Source organism: Rhodnius prolixus, unplaced genomic scaffold (genome assembly GCF_049639745.1).
Source record: "Rhodnius prolixus isolate KJV_2025 unplaced genomic scaffold, Rpr scaffold_5, whole genome shotgun sequence".
Taxonomy (NCBI): Eukaryota; Metazoa; Arthropoda; class Insecta; order Hemiptera; family Reduviidae; genus Rhodnius; species Rhodnius prolixus.
The window spans coordinates 38,189,136-38,210,320 of record NW_027411624.1 but is presented as its reverse complement, the minus strand read 5'-3'; the positions used below and the strand labels follow the sequence as shown (position 1 = coordinate 38,210,320).

Below are 21,185 nucleotides of genomic sequence, written 5' to 3'. Positions count from 1 at the left end.
CTCATTCATTAGGACCGCATAGTCATTAAAAATCTTATAAGTAATTGTATTTGATTTTGTTTATTTATTTATTTTTATAAGGAGAAGGACGAGCTTCCTATCGTCGAAACAACTGTGCATTTAACTGGAATTTCTTCTACAAAGTTGAGTCGAAAATGGTTGGTACTTGGGAGTTTCTCAACTGATTCCACAACTCACTCGCTCCTATTACATTTAAAAAATACTCATATGCTAATTATATGCTTTGGGTTAATGCTTCCATAAAAAAAGAAGTTACGGTAACAAAAAGTTAAACAGACAGTCAAAAATTAAATTTTATTCATTCAGATTATATTCAATTAATCTTCTTAAAATATATAAATAAAAATTGCACATTAAAAAACAAATATAATCACAAAAAAGTGCAATGTACATTTATATACATTAAAACAAAAATAGAAACATTTTTTAAAAAGAAAGTAATGGGTCGTTAAATACCAACTAGCATTCAAAACAACCTTCAATACATAATTCAGAAATTTAAGGAACATACAAACGGTAAAAAACCTACTTTTCCCTAGGTTAATTTCTTTAAAATCCCTCTTATCTTCCTTTTCTTTCTCAATATCATTTTCTTTTTTTGGACGGAATTTAACAACCCGAGGCAATAAAAAAAAAAAAAAAAAAGAAGTCACGAGGAATTTAAATTTTATATAGTTTTATATCTTAATTAAAGGTGATTAATATTATTTCCATGTGTAAGCAGCCGAAGCTCGTTCTATTGCATTTCTTTCTTCACGTGTAAATCCAAGGATACTTTGTATGGCCGCAAGATGGCCAGTTGTATTCTCTCGATCAGTCAAAAAATAATAGACTGCCGATTTTAGGAACTGTAAAGTCACTTCAGCATCTTGTTCGCTTCTTGGTTTCCTTGATTCAAGCAAACGACGATACATCGTCTAGAACAAAAAATTATCCTTTTTTTTCTTCAAAGTTGTTTAAAATTATAAAAAAGATTATTATTTTATTTTATTTTTTCCTTAATTATATATACATATATGCTTTAAAGTGCATCGGCTTCATGTTTAACATATTAATTGTCAAAAAAGTAGTAATAAAGGAAGAAGATAAATTGTTGAAAGTTAAAGAAGAAATAAAATATTTAAGAACAGACCAACACGATCCTCAAAACCTATATGAAAACAAACTTAATGGATCCGAGCTACTTATATCCTTGGGTATCTTACATCAAACGAAGAAAAATCCATTAAGTTTTTGAATGGTAAATATTTCAAAACACATCCTCATTTTTTAGTTTAAAAGTCTTAAGTTTTTCCCTATAAAATACTTCATATCACCTTGATACAAAAAAAGAAATGGTTTTAGACAATTAACAGTCTAATTAATATGAGAGTTTGTCAAAGGAAAAACGGAACTACTAAAGAGAACTTTGGCTGCTAATTTTCGACTCGGCATTAAAAGATACCTGTGCATGTGCATGTTGCAGAGCACTTGAGTCATGCATAGCATTGAACAGAGGCAACGAGGCAGATGTCAGATGGACGGAAAAGGCTAGTTTGTATTGGTCCGTTCGGCGCTAAATGGTACAACTACCACATGCGGGTGGATAGAGTAACGTAAACAACTTAAGTGGTTGATGATGGGCAAGGAAGATAAAAGGTAATTTTATGGCAATACCGCCCGTCTGTATTGAAGACGGGTTAAGTTTTATTGTTATACTTGCTCATCGAAAAAACGAAGTGCAATAATAATTTCTGCGGATGAAAGCGAACTAAGGAGGTCCACCCTGTTTTTCACGCTCCATGAAAATAACATTATTTCTTACCCTACGGTAAAGGAAGAAATATTAGTGGTTATATCTAAAAAGCACACATTGTGATCATCTAAAGCATTCATGTGTGACCTGAGGAGGGGAAACAGCTGGCTAAAGGATTACCGAATTCTAATCGAGTCTCTCTATTAAAATCGAAACTGTAAAGGTAAAAAGAATAGGCTTGCGACCTGAATAGTTGTTTTTTCAGCATTATTAACATAGCAGTAACCAAAAGTCATGTACAGCGCTGGAAAACTTGGATCCTCACAGCTGAAAAAAAGTAAGTGTTTCGCATTTTCGACTCGCGGCAATAAAGACGGCTGGCTGTATTACTATGAAACATCTCCACAGGATGATTGAAGAGCAGAACCGAGACAGGCATAAAGGACACCAGGGAGCTCGGAAGCCGTGTTTCAGAAGACGGCTAATTTGGACGATTATCGGGGCTGAACGGAAGTGAACCTCGCAGTGGAGAAAGAAGAAAGCAAAGCTAACAGTAAAATTTTTCATATACTACAGCTTCACAGAATAAATTGAATATTTAAAAATACTGCTGTGTAAACAACAACTTTTGAAAAACAAAAAAAGCCTTGTCTTTCAATTCAAATTGTTTTCAAATTTACAAAACATTGTGTAGAAGCATTATTTATATTTACAGTCGTGCTCTCGATACTATTCATGCCCTTTATAAACCATAAATTAAACAAGATTAAAATTAAAACTAAAAAAGTAAATTAAATTAAAAGTAAAGTAAATTAAAAAAAAGTAATAATTAAAATTTAAATAAATGAAGCAGTGATAAAGCAACTTACCTGACCTCGTATAATATATTAATTTATTATTTTAATTATTTCTTGAGGCTGTTTCTATCATTGGTATGCAGGTAGATGGAAAAGGGATCATTGTTTCGGATAGAAAAAAAAGAAAACATGAATAATGAATCAATAAGACAAAAGTAACATTTAAAAAAAAAATCTACAAAAAACTACTAAAACTCGTCCACCAAATAAATAAATAAATTACATGCTTCAATATTGCAAGAACAGATATTTCTTTCTTTAATTTACACCAGAAAATTAGAAAATATTAAAGCGTACATATTTATAATATACATTATTTTACAATATGATACAGGGTGAGAGATTAACAACAATGAAAGTGAATAGCAATGGGTTTTCAAGACATTCTTACAAACTTTAAAGCAAAATGTTTACGCAAACAAACTTCCTTAAATATATAAATTTGATAATCCATTTAACTAAAGATGATAAGATAGAATTAATGAATGTTAAGAGAAAAGCCTAACATCATGCAGGAGATTCAAGTAGGCGACCATTAATTGATTCCTAACTCAATTTCTTAGAACGTAAGACTGTTCTTCAAGTTATTGGTTCCTAATATGTTAATTAAATATTAAAAGAAATTTAAACCGCATTAACATACTAACTAGCATAAGTTTCTGCAATTTCTTTAACGGGTGTCAGGAATTCACGGCAATGAGATAGCTGATGCCTTGCTCTTACTTGAGCAATCTACGACCATGAATACTTCTAAAAGTTTTTTTTTTTTTTAGAGAACATCGCTGAAACCTTAAAAAACGATTTAGTGAAGTCGAATTGTTTTGTATTTCTGCAGAAAAATTAATATAAGAAGCAACAAAAGGATCAAAACGGATAATGTGAGCTTAGTACGATATTTCACAGACCATTTCCTAAATAATCTATTTTCGTCTCAGAAACCTAGAAAAGTTTTTTCCGGTGAATACATATACAGATAAAACACTCTCTCCTTTATTGGAGTAAGAAAAAATTAGTCGATTAATTCTAATTTTAAAAACATATTAATAATATTTTAAGGGACTGTATTTAAGGCAAAATTTGTGAATCACCAAACGAAACTAGAAGGAGAAATACAAAAATAAATACTCAAAACATAAATGCTCCCTGTCTAAAGAAAAATTAGGACAAATATTCCAAAAAAGAGGTACTAGCCAATATTGATATAACCAGTTCTAATTAAGATTAACTTTTAAAATTAAACATTCACAGCATATGGACTTATCTATTTAAAAAAAGGACTTTAGTGGTAAGGTGATTTTTTTTAGTTTAAATTTTAACATGCTTTTGTTTTGTGTCCGAGATACAATTGCTTACAGCGTGCATTCATTGGACACTAGGATACAGACCTTGCGACAAAGATTCCAGATAGAAACAGCCTCTTTTCCACTTATAGCTCGCGCTCTCTCCCAGAAATCTACATCCTGCTTTGCCAAAAAAAACACATCACATAACAGTTACCTTTGTTAGTTTTAAGGAAAAATAAATAAAAATAAAATAATCACATTTACTGTTTAAAGAAAACAAAAGAAAAGAAAAATATTTCTAAAAAATAAAATGAGTGAGTAAAAAAGTTAATTTACTTTTGTAACCGGAGCTAATACATCTGAGATGATCTCTGAGAAAACCGATGGGGACTTGAAAGTAAAAATGAATCCAAGTGCCATTTTAATTATCAAAACGAAGAAAAAAACTTTCGTTTATGTTGGTTTTACCTGATTGAAAAGTAATTGTGCTTGAAAGTAATTTAATAAATAAAAGAACCAGTCACTTAGAAAGGGAGAGAATGGTCAAAATCCATGGGATGGAGAATCAAGTGCATAAGGTTTCAATGTTAGTTATAAAGTGGACGAAGTAGAATCTTACATTAGGCATTAGTCAACACACTGCGTGTCGTATTGCAGAGATATTATTCATTTCAGAAAAAAATCGCTGAGGAATTCGTATTGGTCAAAATGAGACATCCATTTTACTTTAATAATAGTATATGCTCGATGTGGGTGAGTTGATATGAATGAAGTATCCATATGATTTCTTTTGGTATCTTAACCCAGGCTTGTTAGAAGTAACGACCAATCCAGAACTCACTGTGTCATCCTGTGCCATTTAATTTAAACTGGTAGAACAAAGTGACCCACGAAAATCTCTTCCTTCTCTTATTGAATGAATCAAGCATTGCCTTTAATTGAAGATGATGTAAAGATGGATACGTAAGAACTGCTATTGATATTTACATCAATAAGACAACCATTGAACTGTTTTTTTGAAACAATTCAGATTATTGTTCTTTTTTAATCTTCAGAGATTCATAAAAAGTAAAGTAATTGCCTACTTTTCCAGGTGGGCTTTACGTTCAACTACCAATTAAATTAGGTGTCATGGCAGAGATTCATAAATTATAGCTCTTTATTTTTACACACTCATTTCTCTACTGTAACTATAAATATAATTATTATTAAAGATGTATAATGTAGCCTGCATGAAAAAATATTCTTAAAAATAAACATTTATTTTAGAAAATCTTTCTAAGAATATTTATTCATTTCCTACCTTAATTATATTCCTAAACAATCAAAATTAAATTTTCGATCTATACTTTATTAAAAATTAAAAAAAGCTTCAGCCTGTTATAGATTATTACAGCAGAAAACATTTAAATGCGATCGGGTTGGATAAAAAGGATCTTTTCGGAAAACAAAGTGGTGCAATTTAGATAACAACAATGGCAGTGTAAATATTAAGAAGGTTTTTAAGATTTAAAAAAAAAAAAATTACCTTAACACTCTCAAGTTCTGATTTGGTAACTTCTAGTTGTTTGATAAGAGCAGGTAAAGTGTCAGCTTTGGCAGGACCATCAGTAACAGTGTCATCCACCTGTATCACATATATTCCATTGTTTTTATGTTTAAATGATAAGAGAAAGAGAGAAAACACATAATAATCTGTCCGGTTTCTTTTATTCTATAAATTGTTATCAACAAACATATTGAATTTCAGTATTTTATAATACAAAATTATACTGTTACGTAGAAGTAGATTTCTAATTGAATTTCACAATGTAATGTTAGAAGCATAATGAATTTAAAGTGGGTTTAGTGATGAGTTCTAAGATTCAGAATTTCTCGAGAAGTAAGGAAGAGAATAAATTGGTCTTATTAATGCTTATGCCCTTTTTGATTGATGAAAGCGAGTCTCAATCATGTGCTAGCTTCTTGACATGAGCAGTTCTTGTATTAGGACATGATTATCACAGATTGCTGTCTTCCAGGGGATTTCTTAGAAAGCGTAAATACAAGGATTTGAACGTTTAAAAGATAAAACTATACTGACCGAAAAAAGTGCCGCCTCTTGTCCTTTGTTGAACATTTGAAGATAGGTACTCTTATGCTTTTCTTCATTATCTTTGTACTTGGCTACTAATTCTTCTTTCTCTTTTTCTAATTCCTCAATCTTCTTTTGTAACTTATCATACTGTGGCCTTAATTCGTAATATCTAGAAACACAAATTTCATTAAGTATGTAATACGATACTTTATCAACAGAGGTATTACATACCAATCCGGAACTTACTTATCATTGGCTTCTGCCAGTCTTTGGACTAGACTTTCTATTTTGGCATTATTTGCCTCTTGTAAGGATCGCACCTGCAAAAAGTTTAGTAGTATTACTACTTTAGTAAAAGCTAAATGATGCCAAACTATTTAATAAAGATAATATTTAATCAGAGATTAGGTCAGAATATTTAATAAAGATATGCTGGAGCTAGAACTTCGGAAACAAATTGCTGAAAACTGCGAAGACAGTGCTACCAAACTAATTTGAAAAAAAAAACACTATGATCTGACAACAGGCTATTTTAAGGGATAGGAGAAGTAGTTGAAAGAGATAGAAATGAGAAGATGAATGGGTGAGTGACAGAAAGTCAACGTACAGAATCTTTGTTAACACATAGATTTAAGATTTCCAGTACCATCGACTAAAGTAAGAGATGTTGTAGGAAATAGTCTAGACAACAAAGAAATTGCTGAGACGTAGAGAAGAAGAGGGAGGCCCAAGACGAAGAGCAAGAACAAGGTTGCTGAAAATTTGAAGGATAAGGGAAATTGTAAACAGAAAGCTGTAGATACTAACAGTATTATGAAAAGGATTACTAATGGAAACGCCGACTCATGTAGACCTGGATCTGTGTTGAAGACAAGGAAGAAGGTAGTTTTAAGAAAAATCAATAAGAAATAGTACGTTAAAATTAAAAGAACAATTTCTTGTACAGCTCTTAAGTGAAGTCACTTTTTACATGGAGCTCTTTTTTTGTTATAATATTTAAAAAATAAAAGAAAATTCTTGTTTTACTTAAAAAAGTTACCTGATCTTCGTATTGAGTTTTGATTTTAAGAATTTCTTTTTCTCCGTTCGGAGTATTTCTTGGAGATGGTTGAGGACTTATGTCCTCAAAATGACCTGAATCTGCAAGAGAGCAAGGCGTTGTCTCTACTGATAATCTTGCATCACTAAATTCAGAATAAAAAATATTTGTTACTGAGATAAAACTTTTAAAAATTCTATTGATTAAAACTAAATTGAAAAGGTCTATAAGTATTTTAAAGAAAAAGAATCATAAAACAAAAGAAAGGAAAATGCGATGTTCACTCTTTCTGTAAGTGAATGTGTCTTATAATGAAGACTGAATTGTATAAAATGGTAGATATAAAAGACAAGAATAAAATTTCAGGCAAGGTTTCAAGGATCATAAATATTTTATTTGAGAATATCCAATTTAACCTGTGAATAAGCGAAATATTCAAAAGGTACGGAAAATGAAAATATTGAAAATGTTTATTTGCGTGAAATATTGTTTTAAAATAAATGTACTCGTTTAATTTGTTTAAAAATAAGATCGATAAGATAGTTGCAATATCTTTTTTGAAAATATAAATAATTTCTGTAATTGCACTATAAGAATAGCCCATATCTCTTTTAATTTTAATTAATTCTTAAAATACTTTCATACTTTAGATTAGCTGTAAATTCCTTATCTAGAAGTGCCACTTTAACGAACAAATGTCTAACATTCTTGCAATTTTTTTTCGATCTAAAACTTTTACTTGAAATTTAAAGAAAATTCATTTAAAACTAAAGGATAAAAGCAATAAAAGCAGGATTAGGGAGAGTTGGAAGTTAGACTTGGCCCTCTACTAAGAGCCATCTTGATATAATGTAAGGTCTTTTACCATGTCTATATGTAATATTAAAGATGCTTATAAATGATGGTTAAAATTCCGAGCTTGAAGAAAATGGTAGACCGGAAGCGTTTAAGTGTTCTCACAGTTATCTGCATTATTCTCAAAAGCAATATCATCTGATTTCTTTGAACATAATACATTACTGCACTTTTGACTGAGAACTTTACCTACTAAAGGCTGTAACTTTGTTTTATAAATAAAACTTTGTTTCTCGAACGTCATGCTTCATCAATAAGTCTGACTCACATTTAAATCAAACAGCAAGGGGGTTTGCTACCCTTTGATGTACCATTTAACATAATTGCCACCTTCTTAATATTAAGGAAATTAAAAATGTAGAAAGAGTTTCTAGTTAAAATAATTTTTAATTAACCTAAGAGTGAATCACTTGATTGGTTATTTTAGAATTCGTAAACTGTCTATCAAACGCATTTGACTTAAATTAACTTCAATAACACTTAGAACTCCAAAGATAACCTTGAAAATTATAGAAAGAGAAAGTGAATATTTTTACTTTCCTTCACTCCTCGAATTTTATACAATAATAAAATTGTACCACTGTCAATTGTTTGTCTTTGATAGTAAATATTGCACTTCATATAGGATTATGATTTTCAAAAACCTTCTTTTTTTTTTAAAAAAAAAGGAAATATTAAGGAAGCATTACAGTGCAGGTTTAAGATCAATAAGTTAGACTTAGCTAATTTCGTGCTTTAGTTATTGCCAATTCAATTTTAATTCTAATATTGTTGAACATTTTGGCATTGTGGTGAATTTAAACTATCGAATTCATGTTGATATGAATATAGAAAAAAAGCAAATCAACGTTTGGGTCTAAGAAATGAGGAAGGAGATAAGTTAGCCCACGAAATGCTGGCTGGCCCAATCCTATACTTTCAACCATAAAAAGACGACAGCAACAATTCGCCATATACTTAGTGAAAAGTGGAAGACTATACAAATTGTATAATAAACAATGAATTTCTAATTTTTTTTATATACTTTCAATTCTCGTTGTAAGTTGCAAGTCCTGGAAAAATCTTTTCTCGGACATGACTCCTTAAAGGCTGTAATTTCGATTGGAGATGTTGGAGATTGAAGATCGATGGTACTTCGTATAGAGGAAATACTTTGTACAATTAATTTATTGGGGGCTCACAGAAAATAAAACAAAAACAAACATTAAAGCCAACATGAATCAACAGCATGAATCACTTTTAAAATGAAAGTGAAATTTTATTTGTTAAAAAGGTTAAAAGAAAATTAGGTTATATAACATTTTATTTTTAGTATTTAATCATTCAAAGATCTATAATAACAAATAAAGTCAGTGTTACTAATTTAAGAAGAAAGAAAAAGAAATGTAAGACTAAACACAAGCGACTTAATCTAAAATTCGAAAATAAATATACCTTCTTCTTTTTATATACTAAAACGAGTATGTAACAAAAGTCTATGCAATCGTCGTTTTAAAAAAATGGTTTGTTTATTCACTTATTAAGTTCATTCCTCTCAATACAGGTTATCATTTTCTTTACCTGAACTCACCCAGTGCCAATAATTAGAAACTCTGTTTCAAGTCAGGAATAAACTAAAAAAATTCCACTTTCACTTTCTCCAAATCTGCCAATTTTTAATCTCGAAATAAGTGCATTACAAATCTGAACAAGGGAGAGGCTCAAATTGAAATAATCTATATATTTCCATATAGTCTACAACCATATATTACTATAACGTGACATTTACATACGTCCTTGTGCTAACTAAATAAAACGAGCAGCGGCATGGCATAGATATTATTGCATATTTACTGCTGAAACGGTGTAGTTGGTAAAGCAAAAATCACTATTTATCGATAAGTCATCAACGCTAAGTACTACTGTGTAGCTCAGAGACCTGGACGTTATGTGAAATGGTACGAAACTGAATACCAAGGAACAGCAAAATAATTAAGAATAATGTACGTCTGATCCAGAAAAATCTGATACACGGGATCAGAAAGAACCAAAACCTAAGAAATATTGTCTAGAAGGTAGCATCATTAAACGTAACTAGATGCTATTTAACGACATTTTCAGCAGATATTTGCAACTACAGACTGAAAAAAACTGGAAGGCATTTAGAAGCTAAGAGATCAAGGTGAAAGTCCCGCTAATATTAGCTTGTAAGTTGGGAGCTAAGATTTAGATCGCATAGATCTTCATATAAGGTGATACAAGTATAAAGTTTAAGGGACTTTAGCAAGTAGCTAACTTTTGTCAACAACAACAAAAATGCTCAGACTTTTGTTATACTCTAGTATTAAAAAACAGATTGCAAATTTTGTTCGGAAAAAATTATATAATGGAATTATGAATTACCCGCCACCCGCTGAATGTCCATTAGTCAATGCTTGTGATTCGGCTTTGATCAAACGTAACTGGACCAATTCCTTAGTAAGTTTTGCTATCTCTTGCTCCTTATCAGCGATCTCGGCCTGCGAGTCGCTAAGCACAGACTATAAAACATTTATTGCGATGTTAGAGTGGTTTTCAACTATAGTGAACCATACTATTAAAATTTTGTAAGAAGATATTTTATTCTACCAGGGATCAAACATTGATTAGTTAGTGTTTTTAATGTTAAAATAAGATATACATAAAATAGTTTTTCCATGAAAGAATACGTAGTTAATGAAATTTTAAGGTCAGAATTGTACTAAAGAAAACAGATCAAACACTAACAATTAAAAGAGGTTATAAGTAATCCTACAGAAGTGCTATAATTGGAAACAAAAGGATTCTTCATAAAATGTTAATAAATGAATTTAAAGATTTATATTCAGATTACCTGAAGCCTTCTTATGGTGGCATTAGCTCGTTGTGTTGGGGTAAGATATCTATCTGGTTCCACATGTGTTGGTGAACAATGGACAATAAATCGTTTATCTCTTCCTGAATATGTTGTGCCGTTGCGAGCGAAATGAGCATGGTCACATTGCGAAGACAGACTACAACCACTCACGCCACTTCGTATGGATTCTGTATCTTCTTCTGGTGAACGAGGACTGCATAAGCTCTGACTCAGACATTGCTGTGAATGGTGAAAATAACATTAAAAATAGTTTTTGTCTCTTTTACAAAGCCTTAAAGAAGAATGTTTTATTTCTAAAACTAAATACTTTGCTACAACAATAAAAATAATAAAGTCGATGGAATCATTGACTCTTCGGTAAAATGAGATATTGGACTTCAACTTTCTCTTAAGAAGTTGTCCTTCCCACTTATTAATCTAGAAATAAAGTATCATTGTTTTGGCAAATTTTAATTTTTTTAACCTTTAATTTTAGAGAAGAGTACTTTCATTCTAAGAGCACCCAAAATGTGAAGCAGTGGTGAATTTGGAAGAAGACTCTATTTGCCAATAAATGCCCTTCTGAGACAATGACAACAAATTAAGAATGCTTCAGGAAGACAGGAATATTATCAAGAAAACTTTGATTAAAGAACAAGGTTCGAGAATTTTGACGCTCAAGATGCAGTTATATCATCCCAACTTCTTCGAGAGTTGCAGTGGAGGTTAGATGATCTAATGAACCGTACGCTGGAGATTGAATGAAAAGATTTGAAGAAAAAAAGTAGCCTTTTAACATGAGTCTGATCTCGCCTTCAGTCATTAGACGGATTGAGATGTTTGGAGAAGGTTACAGAAAAATGCTCTTAGAGTTTCAGTTTTTTTTTACCCCCGGTAGTTTGCACATTCACGATAGGAGGACTAGAATACATTAAGAACGTGTTAATGCATTCTTTGAAGCAAACTTTAAAATCATATCAATTGTTCGAATTGTAATAGCAATAACGATCACAGTAAAATAAATTTCCTACATATGTATATAACTTAAAATCAAGACCAAATATAATAAGCGCCAAAATTTGAAAAGTCATGTCAAACATGATAAGATTGGTAAGAAATAAGATCTCTCCAATGCTTCTCACACCTCTCTTAGCTCAAAAATTGTCTTAATGTATAAAATAAAACCAGAAAACACGTTATGAAAATATTAATTGTAATTCTATAAATAGAATTCTTGTTTTCTTTTAAAGCAGAAATGTTGCAACACGACCATAATAAAGAACTTTCACTTTTTATATTATGTTGTTGGCGCTGCAAAAAAAAATCATACGTAAAAAAAGTACTTCTCAAATTATGAAAGCTGGGATGGCATTTATGGTCGCAACGGGTTTGGTTTTGTTTAGCCACACCCTTCTTCGATCTACAATCTACAAACAGGAAGAGAAATTTAAAAATTCTCACCCAACAAACTAAATTTATTAATCAAATGTAACTTGTAAACAAAAAATTGTCTACTTTAATTTCAAATACTTTTTTTTTAATTTCACATTTATAATAACCTTCAGACAGTCCAAGGAATTGGCTGAATCTACCGATGAATTTCTTGACTATGTTCCGCTCTCTTGCCTGCTATAATAGCTGTCTTAAATCCAAAACCACCAAGAGAACAAAGAGGTTTTTAAAAGCAAATCTATTTTTAGTTTTAACCATCCAACATTTACAGTGCCGGGTAAAATAGGGCAATAACCTTTAGTGGAAGGTCCTTTTAGGTTTGCCCAGTCTTGAGGGCTCTTTGAAACAGATAAGGGCCAAAAGTGTAATCTGATCTCACCGGATACAATAGTCTCGATCTTATAACAGATTTCTTCTTACATGAGAGGTTTGTACAGATCGATGGGGAGGCTCTGGAGAATATAAGAGTGAAAGCATGATTCGAGGCAGATCTAGGTCGAGATGGCTGCCTGGGCCTGCAAAAATTACTTAGGCAATCCGTCTCCTACTTGGAGAAGGGCTGAGGCTCAGGCACGTCAGAGTGGTTAAGTTAGCTATAACTTCAGCTGTTTTGGTCTCTATTTACCTAAGCGAGCGAAATTTAAATGTAAATCTAATGTTTAAATTGCTAATCTTTCCTTCGATGTACATTTAATGATATTTCGTAAAATATTAGCAAGCGACGCCACCCTTTTAATACATACCCTATTCTTATGCAGAACTTGCTAAGTCTATTTCTATTCATTCAGGATCTTACCTGAGGCTCTCCAGCTTTAAAACCCATTCAAGTCCCAGGCAGACCCAAACTAGAGGGCTTCAGGCTTACTTTCAGTAATTTTTCTCTTCAAATAAATATTACGCTTTTCTTTTTAGTTTTTTAAAAAAGGAAATCTTTTAGAAAAATTTTATAACCATTTTTATTTAATTTTCACGTTCAAATTTCATTCTTATCAGAATTTATAAATATTAGATTATTTTATTTATTTAATAATTAGTACTATTCAAATGAACTAAGCATACTTTTATTTATTCTAAATGAATATTTACTTTATTAAGATAACGAAATTTCATTCACATCAGAAAATATAACATTTAATAATAATATAGTTATGTTAATTTCTTGATTCCGTAGTTTCTTTATTTCGAAATATAACCAGAGTAATGTGGGTGAAAGCAAATACGAGCTTGTGGTTATATTCTATGTATTCACTGTAGGAAAATATTTATTAAATTTAAATGCAATTTTAACTGTAAATATAATTTGTGCCGCAATAAATAGGGTTTTAGTAGATAATTTTGAAGCAGATGTTTTCTCTAAGCAATAAGCCCTGAAAAGTAAATTATATATATGTTACAATATAATGTTTGTTTTTTTTTTTTTTTTTTTTTTTTTTTGTAATTTATTTGTTATTCACAATCTACAAAAGAATAAAATGCAATCAGTGAATAAGATGAAAGAAGACATTATGGCTGGATCAGCTTGAGGAGAGAAGCTGCCCTCCGGCAACACTCTCGCTGGAGTTCCTTACATTACTGGAGCTGGTCACGAGGCCAACAGCGTTTCAATCGACGTGGAGGACAATCTGGAATCGTTGTGGAGGCAAGATTTTGAATAAGAGGATTGGTACAGAATAGAAGAGAGTCAAAGAATTTTCTATATTTAGATTTAGATTCGTCAGTTACGTATGAGATTTTGAGATCGTTATGGAGGGTGGAGTTAGAGACATAAAATGGAGAATTCGTAATCTGACGGAGTATTTTTGATTGGAAGGACTGTATTCTTTGTGAATTGGAATGTTTGGCTGAACCCCACAGTTCAAGTCCATAAGTCCAGATCGGTTTAAGTACGCTGTTGTATATTAGTCGTTTATGTTCCAGTGGTAGTTTGGATTGTCTGCCAATTAGTCGCAGTAGTAATTTGTTTCGTCGGTTGAGTTCAAGTCTTTTGAGTTTAGTGTGCGGATTCCACGTTAGTCTTTTGTCGATGTACATCCCAAGGTAGCGAACTAAATTAGCAGAAGGAAGAGGAATTGAGTTAAGACTTATAGAGGGACAAGAATTACGACGCAAAGTAAAAGTTATCTGTTCGCACTTTTGAGGATTGAATTTGACTCTCCACTTTTTGGCCCAGGGTTCTAGTTTGTGTATATGAGATTGTAGATGAGAGGAAGCGGTAGTGGCGTCTGAGTTAGAAGAGAGAATAGCAGTATCGTCAGCGTAAGTGCAGAGCAGTGTGTTTGAGTCAGTTGGTAGGTCGGATGTGTACACAGTATAGAGGAGCGGTCCGAGAATACTACCTTGAGGTACACCAGCCCGTGCCAGAGAGTAGTCGGAAGAGGCAGATCCACAACTTATCTTAAAGAAGCGGTCGGTAAGAAATGATAGTAGAATTAAGTAATAAGTTGATGGAAGAGCACTCTTTAACTTCCACAATAGTCCTGGGTGCCAGACTCGATCAAAGGCCTGAGCCACGTCGAGAAAGGCCCCACAGCAATATTGTTTCCGCTCCAGAGAGGAAGATATGGCGTCTATAATGTTTGTTAAAAAATAAAATTGGTAATTTTATTTTATTTTTTTTGAAACGATTCTTCTTACAGAAACTTTTTATAAATGTCACTAAAATTTTAATTGTAAATCCTTCTCTTGTATCTTGAATACCCAAATTATAATAAAATGGGGTGAAACATCTCTGGAGAGCTAGCGACATAGCTCTGAAAATACATTTACTCCTTGAGTACGAGAGTTCAGTAGGGTCTGCAATTAAGTTGCTCTAGCATTGTGATGAAAAAGAAGAGTAGGTGCTACGAATTGCGGTATTATACCTAAAGTGGAGAATACTTTTGGCTGATAGCATGCCTTTCAATAAAACTGGAATAGATTATAGAAATGCAGGACCTAGCTTGATTTGGTTGATCCCATTATTAGGTAGAAAGAAGGAATGCTGTATTAATCCTTCCTGTCTAATCGTTCCCAATTCGTTGTCACTCCCGATAGTAATCCTTCTTCACTTCTACCTTTGTCACGCGGTGTACCTCAAGGTTCTTCCCTATCTCCCACCCTCTTCTCAATTTACATCAATGACCTTCCTCTTTCCATCTCTCATTCCCAGTATCACCTCTATGCTGATGATTTTCAGATTTACCTATCCATTTCCCCGTCGGATTTGTTTGAAGCTGTATTGAAACTTCAAGAAGACCTCAATAATATCTCAGCATGGGCCACGAACAATAAGCTTACCCTAAATGTAGAAAAGACCAAAGCTATAGTTATTGGCTCCAACCCACTCCTTAAATCATTGGCTCCTCTTCCTAATCTTTTCCTTTACAATACCCCAATAAAATATTGTTCCTCTGTGAAAAACCTTGGTATCACTTTCGATCAAAACCTATCCTGGAAAAACCATGTTTCCCAAATCTCTCGTCGTTCCATCCATATCCTTAAGCAGTTTAATAGTTCCCATCACCTTTTTCCAATTAAGACCCGGCAACTCCTAGTTTCCTCTCTTATATTCCCCCATTTCGACTATGGTTGTTTAGTGTATGGCGGTCTTTCTGGTGATATTGAAGCTAAGCTTAAGCGCCTCATGAACTGCTTCATAAGATTTATTTTCAGCATTTCCAGAGACTCTCGCATTTCGCATTGCTACGATGAGTTGAAGTGGCTTTTTCTTGTCTATCGCCGCCAATATTTTTTGGCTTCTTTCCTTGTTCAAGTCATCCAGTCTCAAAGGCCTTCCTATATTTTTCAACTCCTTAAGTTTAAATCCTCCATCCATTCCCGTAACACTAGATCTCGCTCATCTGATCTCTATATTCACTCTCACCGTACCTCATCCTTTGACAAGTCCTTCCTAATACGTGCTACCTCTCTCTGGAACTCCTTGCCTTCATCTGTCCGCCATGCTCCTACCCTATCCATCTTTAAATCCCGTCTATTCAGTTATCTACTTTCTATTCAGCTTCCTCCGAAATTCTAATTGTTTTAATTTATTTCCTTAATTTCTGCTGTTTTATTATTTTATTTTTACTTTCATTTTCACTTATTATATTTTCACTTTTGTAAATATTTATTTATTTAATTTTTGTATAATCACAGGCCAAACTATTAAGGCCTCTATTTGTTCCTGTATTTATTCTTAGGGGACAATTGTCCCAGAATAATAAATTTCTTTTCTATTTCTATTTCTATTATTTACATAGGGTTCCCAGTAAATTCGTTCTATCTAAGGGTAATGAGCAAGCCCAGATAAATCACACCCTCAAAGAATGGAAATGCAACAAAATTTACTAGATTAGTAAAATTACTCTTATAGATTACTCTTACAGGAATTACTTATAAAAACTTCCAACTGTAGTGGTGCCTAATCGGAAAACGAGGCTGGAAAAAAAGTTGTTTGATGCTGAATCATAGCAGTTCATTAATATATGTTGTGATGTTCTCTGTGATATAAAAAATAAATAAAATAATAACTGAATTGCAATGAATAACAAATCATGAGTACCATCTTGCACCTCCTTGAAGTTGAGAGCACCTAGTTGTCTAACAAAGTTAAGATGAATATCCGCTTTTCGGATGGCCGCAAAAAAATAATGATTCTTTCAATCATATAATGGAGATAATAATGACAAAAATAAACCACTGCTCTGAGAAGAGAAGAAAAAACACAATAATTATCAGATTTCACAATTCTTTTGGTCAAACATCATTGGACGATATGAAACCGAATTATCATTCTCTTCCCACCAGATTAATGTACTTGAAAAATAAATTTTCGAAACTAAATAATTGTTTTTATTCTTATTGTTTGGGCTTGTTGTAAAGAGAAAAAAATCAGTTATCTTTGTTGAAAGTATGCTTCAATTTTTGCAATATTATTGATTCACAGTTTTTACATAATGGATGAGAAAGTATCAACATCTTTCTAAAGAGATAAGTTTATCTAGAATTCATATACATCAAATAATTAAAATTTATGAATAATCTGGATTGTGCAAAGTGAATAAAAATAGCTAGCTTAAATAGTGCAGAAAGGCTAATTATAATTAATGTTTCATACATTAGCTCAACAGTATGAACGATAACTCTACATCGTATACTTAGGAAAATAAATGTGCAAAATTGAAGTTTTTTTTAAAAAAAAAAAAGAAAAAAAAAAAGCATGTTATGATTTTAATCAAATATCTTTGCGTGATTGTGCAAGCTAAATTTTGAGTCAAAGCTCAATCTTCTACTGCTCCATCAAAGCATTTTTCCTTAAACTGTTTTAATAAAACTGAAATACTTTTCTCATATTATTATCTAACAAGAAATATTGGTAGGAAACCTTTAAAAATTATTACGACCACATCACTTTTTTGTAAAAAAAATAATATAAATATACAACAACAATAACTCTACTGTAATGTTAAAGTACAGTAATGTTGTGTATGTGACAGAAGTGGGCCAAAAGTACGTCGTACCCTTCAAAAGAAGAACTGTCATTAACATCCGGTCTTCTGGTCACTCAACCGACTATCCTTCATTCCATGCACTAGATATTAACTTTTATTATAAGCCTCTCTTAAAAAAAAAAAAATACTGTCTAGTACAAGACAAGGCAGATATAACATACATTATCGAGAATGTAGCAATTATAATCAAATACGTCCTCAAGCGCAAATAATAATTATATCGTTGAATAGTTTATCAATTGTTCAAAATACTACATATTTTCATTCAAAATATTCGATTAACTTTAGGTCAAGCTTTTACTATCAATTTGTCTTGATAATGGCTGTTAGAAAATTGCCTTCAGAGGGAAGCATGACGATCAGTTTCATTGCTTCTAAAAGTTTTGAATAGCTGTAAATAAAAGTTTTATATCTTTTCATTGTTTTATCCTTCATATCCCTTTTTTTGAGACCTTCCACACCTTTCGTCCTTCTCAGCATTCTGTTCCTCCTGTCACTTATTTTTCTAATGTACTCCCCTTAAGTCGGCTCCTTTTTCTGGATCTGGAAGATTCCCCTGATCTACCTTACCTGATCAGATCAGGCTAACATACTGCTAAAGCGCTGAATTACTTTCAGGCCAATTTTTAACCTAATCTCTTCTTTTTAACTCATTAATTTCTGAGGAATGGAACTCTACATAAATAGCTTATTCAGTTGCTACTTATAGTGGAACACTTTGTACACTGGTTTATCTTTGGCAATTAACGGAGGTCTCTTCGATTATGGATTGGTTGTCTGCACATTTGATACCACTTCTTAATATAATGCTTTTGTAGTCCAACCCCAGGATAACTCACAAAATGTTCAACTTTTTTCCTTTAAAAACGGCAGCCTATTTAAATCTACCTTCAAAAGAGTATCTCATTTAAACTTAAATTTCAACGGGTTAATACAAATACGAGGGTCGTTTGAAAAGTTCGTGCAAAGTCAGAGAGATAGCACCACTGGCGCGTATCGAGGTTATGTTTAGTTAGTAGCATCTCTTGGAAGAACACACACCAAGTTTCAGCCAAATCGGTCTATTTCTTTGTGTTCAGCATTCGTTTGAATCGAGGAAGTCGAGTGATTTTCAAAAAAATGGACGAAAAAGAATTTCGTGGGTTGATTAAACACTACTTTATGAAAGGCAAAACGCCTCAGGAGACTAAAGAGAAGCTTGATAAACATTATGGTGACTCTGCACGTTCGATTAGAATAGTTTATAAGTGGTTTCAAAATTTTCGGAGTGGCCGTATGGGCACAAGTGACGCTGAACGTTCTGGACGCCCTGTTGAGGTTACTACTCCAGAAATCATTGATAAAATCCATGATATGGTGATGGATGACAGAAGAATGAAGGTGCGTGAGATTGCTAGTGCTGTGGGCATCTCGAATGAACGGGTACATAATATTTTGCATCAACATTTGGACATGACAAAGCTATCCGCAAGATGGGTGCCGCGATTGCTCACACTTTGACCAAAAACGAAATCGTGTGAAGTGTTGCAAGGACGGTTTGCAGCTGTTCCAGAAGAATCCGCAGGACTTTAAGCGTCGTTTCGTCACTGTGGATGAAACATGGATACATCACTACACTCCTGAGACCAAAGAACAATCTAAACAATGGGTTACCAAGGGGGAATCTGCGCCAAAAAAGGCGAAGACCGTTCCTTCGGCCGGAAAGATTATGACGAGTGTCTTTTGGGATTCGCAAGGAATAATCCTCATCGACTATCTGGAAAAGGGTAAAACTATTACAGGTGCATATTATTCATCGTTATTGGACCGTTTGAAAACCGAGCTACAAGAAAAACGCCCACGATTGGCCCACAAAAAAGTCCTTTTCCATCACGACAACGCACCAGCTCACACCTCAGCAGTTGTGGTCGCAAAATTAATGGAAATAGGGTTCCAACTCGTTTCACATCCCCCCCTATTCTCCAGACTTGGCTCCCTCGGACTACTATTTGTTCCCTAATAAGAAGAAATGGCTGGCGAGGAAAAGATTTTATTCAAACGAGGAGGTGATTGCAGAAACGAATGGCTATTTTTCAGACTTGGACAAATCCTATTATTCGGAAGGGATCAACAAACTAGAGCAGCGTTGGACGAAGTGTATAAGCCTAAAAGGAGACTATGTTGAAAAATAAAAAAGGTTTACCCCAAAAAATTAAGTAGTTTTTATTTTTGCACGGACTTTTCAAACGACCCTCGTATAACACATCCTCTAAATAGCAAAAAAAAAGAAGTAAGAATCGATGTTAAAGCGATCTTTTTTTTTGTAGATTTCTCACAAATTAATTAGTTATTTTAATTTAATTTTCTAAGTTACTTTTGTTACTATGTACGAATTTTGTGGCAACAACTTAGAGAATACAGTATTTGTTACAAATGCATAGGCTACAGTAAAATTGTACCTCCTTTTCTTTCTACTTACTTTCCTTCCAGACTGGCAGACCAGAATAATTATATAATATCTGCATTTTCCATGTTCGATTTTTTTTTCGATATAAAACTAGACAGTAGATAAGTGAAGTACCTTAATCATGCCGAAAGTTGAATGAAATCTGTATTCAATGAATTAAATATCATTATCGAATCGTCAAACGGAGTTTGCTTTCAAAATTAATAAAAAGAGAAAAAAATTTGTCTAAGTTGGCTGTTTCTCAACATTACACTTTTTAGTGCTATTTGTATCGAACGACCTTTATCCAACTGTCCTACTGAACAGTGTTATTTAATCCCTATAAGCCTCACCGCTCTACCGGAAGAAATGGCCACCCGCTACACGAATATCTGCTACCATGCGGGTATCTAAAACTAACAATAAAACTACTCTGCTACTGTCTCCGACCTCACGCAATACTACAGGACATGCAAAAGTAGATTTTGCGATATAAAACTCTTGGATTTAGCGAACACACAGGCAATCTCAACATTTATGTTCTATCTCATTAGTTTCTTCATTATTAGTTCACAATCTACAATACTTTTAAAAAAGAATAAAAACAAAAAATTATAATATCATAGTCTGGAACTATAAAACTGTTATCTTTTGACAAGGTATAAAATTAATGGTTTAAAAAGTTGCAGACTGAAAAGAGATTTTGATAAATGAAAGTCAATTTTGCAATCTCCAGACAAATATTTACTGAAGTAATTGAAATCGATCCTTTGGATAACACTTCTGATAAATGAATATATTGATTTAGAGGATCACATAATTTCCAACCACAATTTCGTAACAAATTACGGAACTTAATTAATATAGAAGCTCAAAATGTAAGTGAGAGTGAGAGAGAGCTTCTGCTTTTGCCTAAGACAATTAGGATGATTGTTGAGGCCCATCCTAATAATAGTTTCCTTTTTCTGATCTTTATCGGTCAATGATCTGTCTTGACCCAAGTTTTTTTTGGAAAATAGATAAGGGCAACACTTAAGGAAATTATTTCAAGGATTATTGAACTTTCAAACGCTTGAGTGGGACCAACACTTTGTATTC

At 32.7% G+C, this 21,185-nt stretch overlaps 1 protein-coding gene across 3 annotated transcripts in view; it reads right to left on the bottom strand.

Annotated features, from left to right (window-relative positions):
* Positions 1-296: 296 nt before the first annotated feature.
* The window catches only part of qtc (GRIP domain-containing protein quick-to-court), a 28,699-nt gene continuing 7,810 nt past the window's right edge, over positions 297-21,185 (bottom strand). The window contains exons 4-11 of one of the 3 annotated variants that reach the window (XM_074136384.1): positions 10,719-10,961; positions 10,250-10,386; positions 7,013-7,157; positions 6,220-6,293; positions 5,980-6,142; positions 5,425-5,523; positions 3,999-4,073; positions 588-938 (exon numbers count right to left, since the gene is read on the bottom strand). In XM_074136384.1, the coding sequence (XP_073992485.1) occupies positions 726-938; positions 3,999-4,073; positions 5,425-5,523; positions 5,980-6,142; positions 6,220-6,293; positions 7,013-7,157; positions 10,250-10,386; positions 10,719-10,961 (1,149 nt within the window). In that variant the 3' untranslated portion in view covers positions 588-725. Of the gene's footprint in view, positions 939-3,998; positions 4,074-5,424; positions 5,524-5,979; positions 6,143-6,219; positions 6,294-7,012; positions 7,158-10,249; positions 10,387-10,718; positions 10,962-21,185 lie in introns of all 3 variants that reach the window. The other 2 variants (XM_074136385.1, XM_074136386.1) reach the window with 2 other exon arrangements.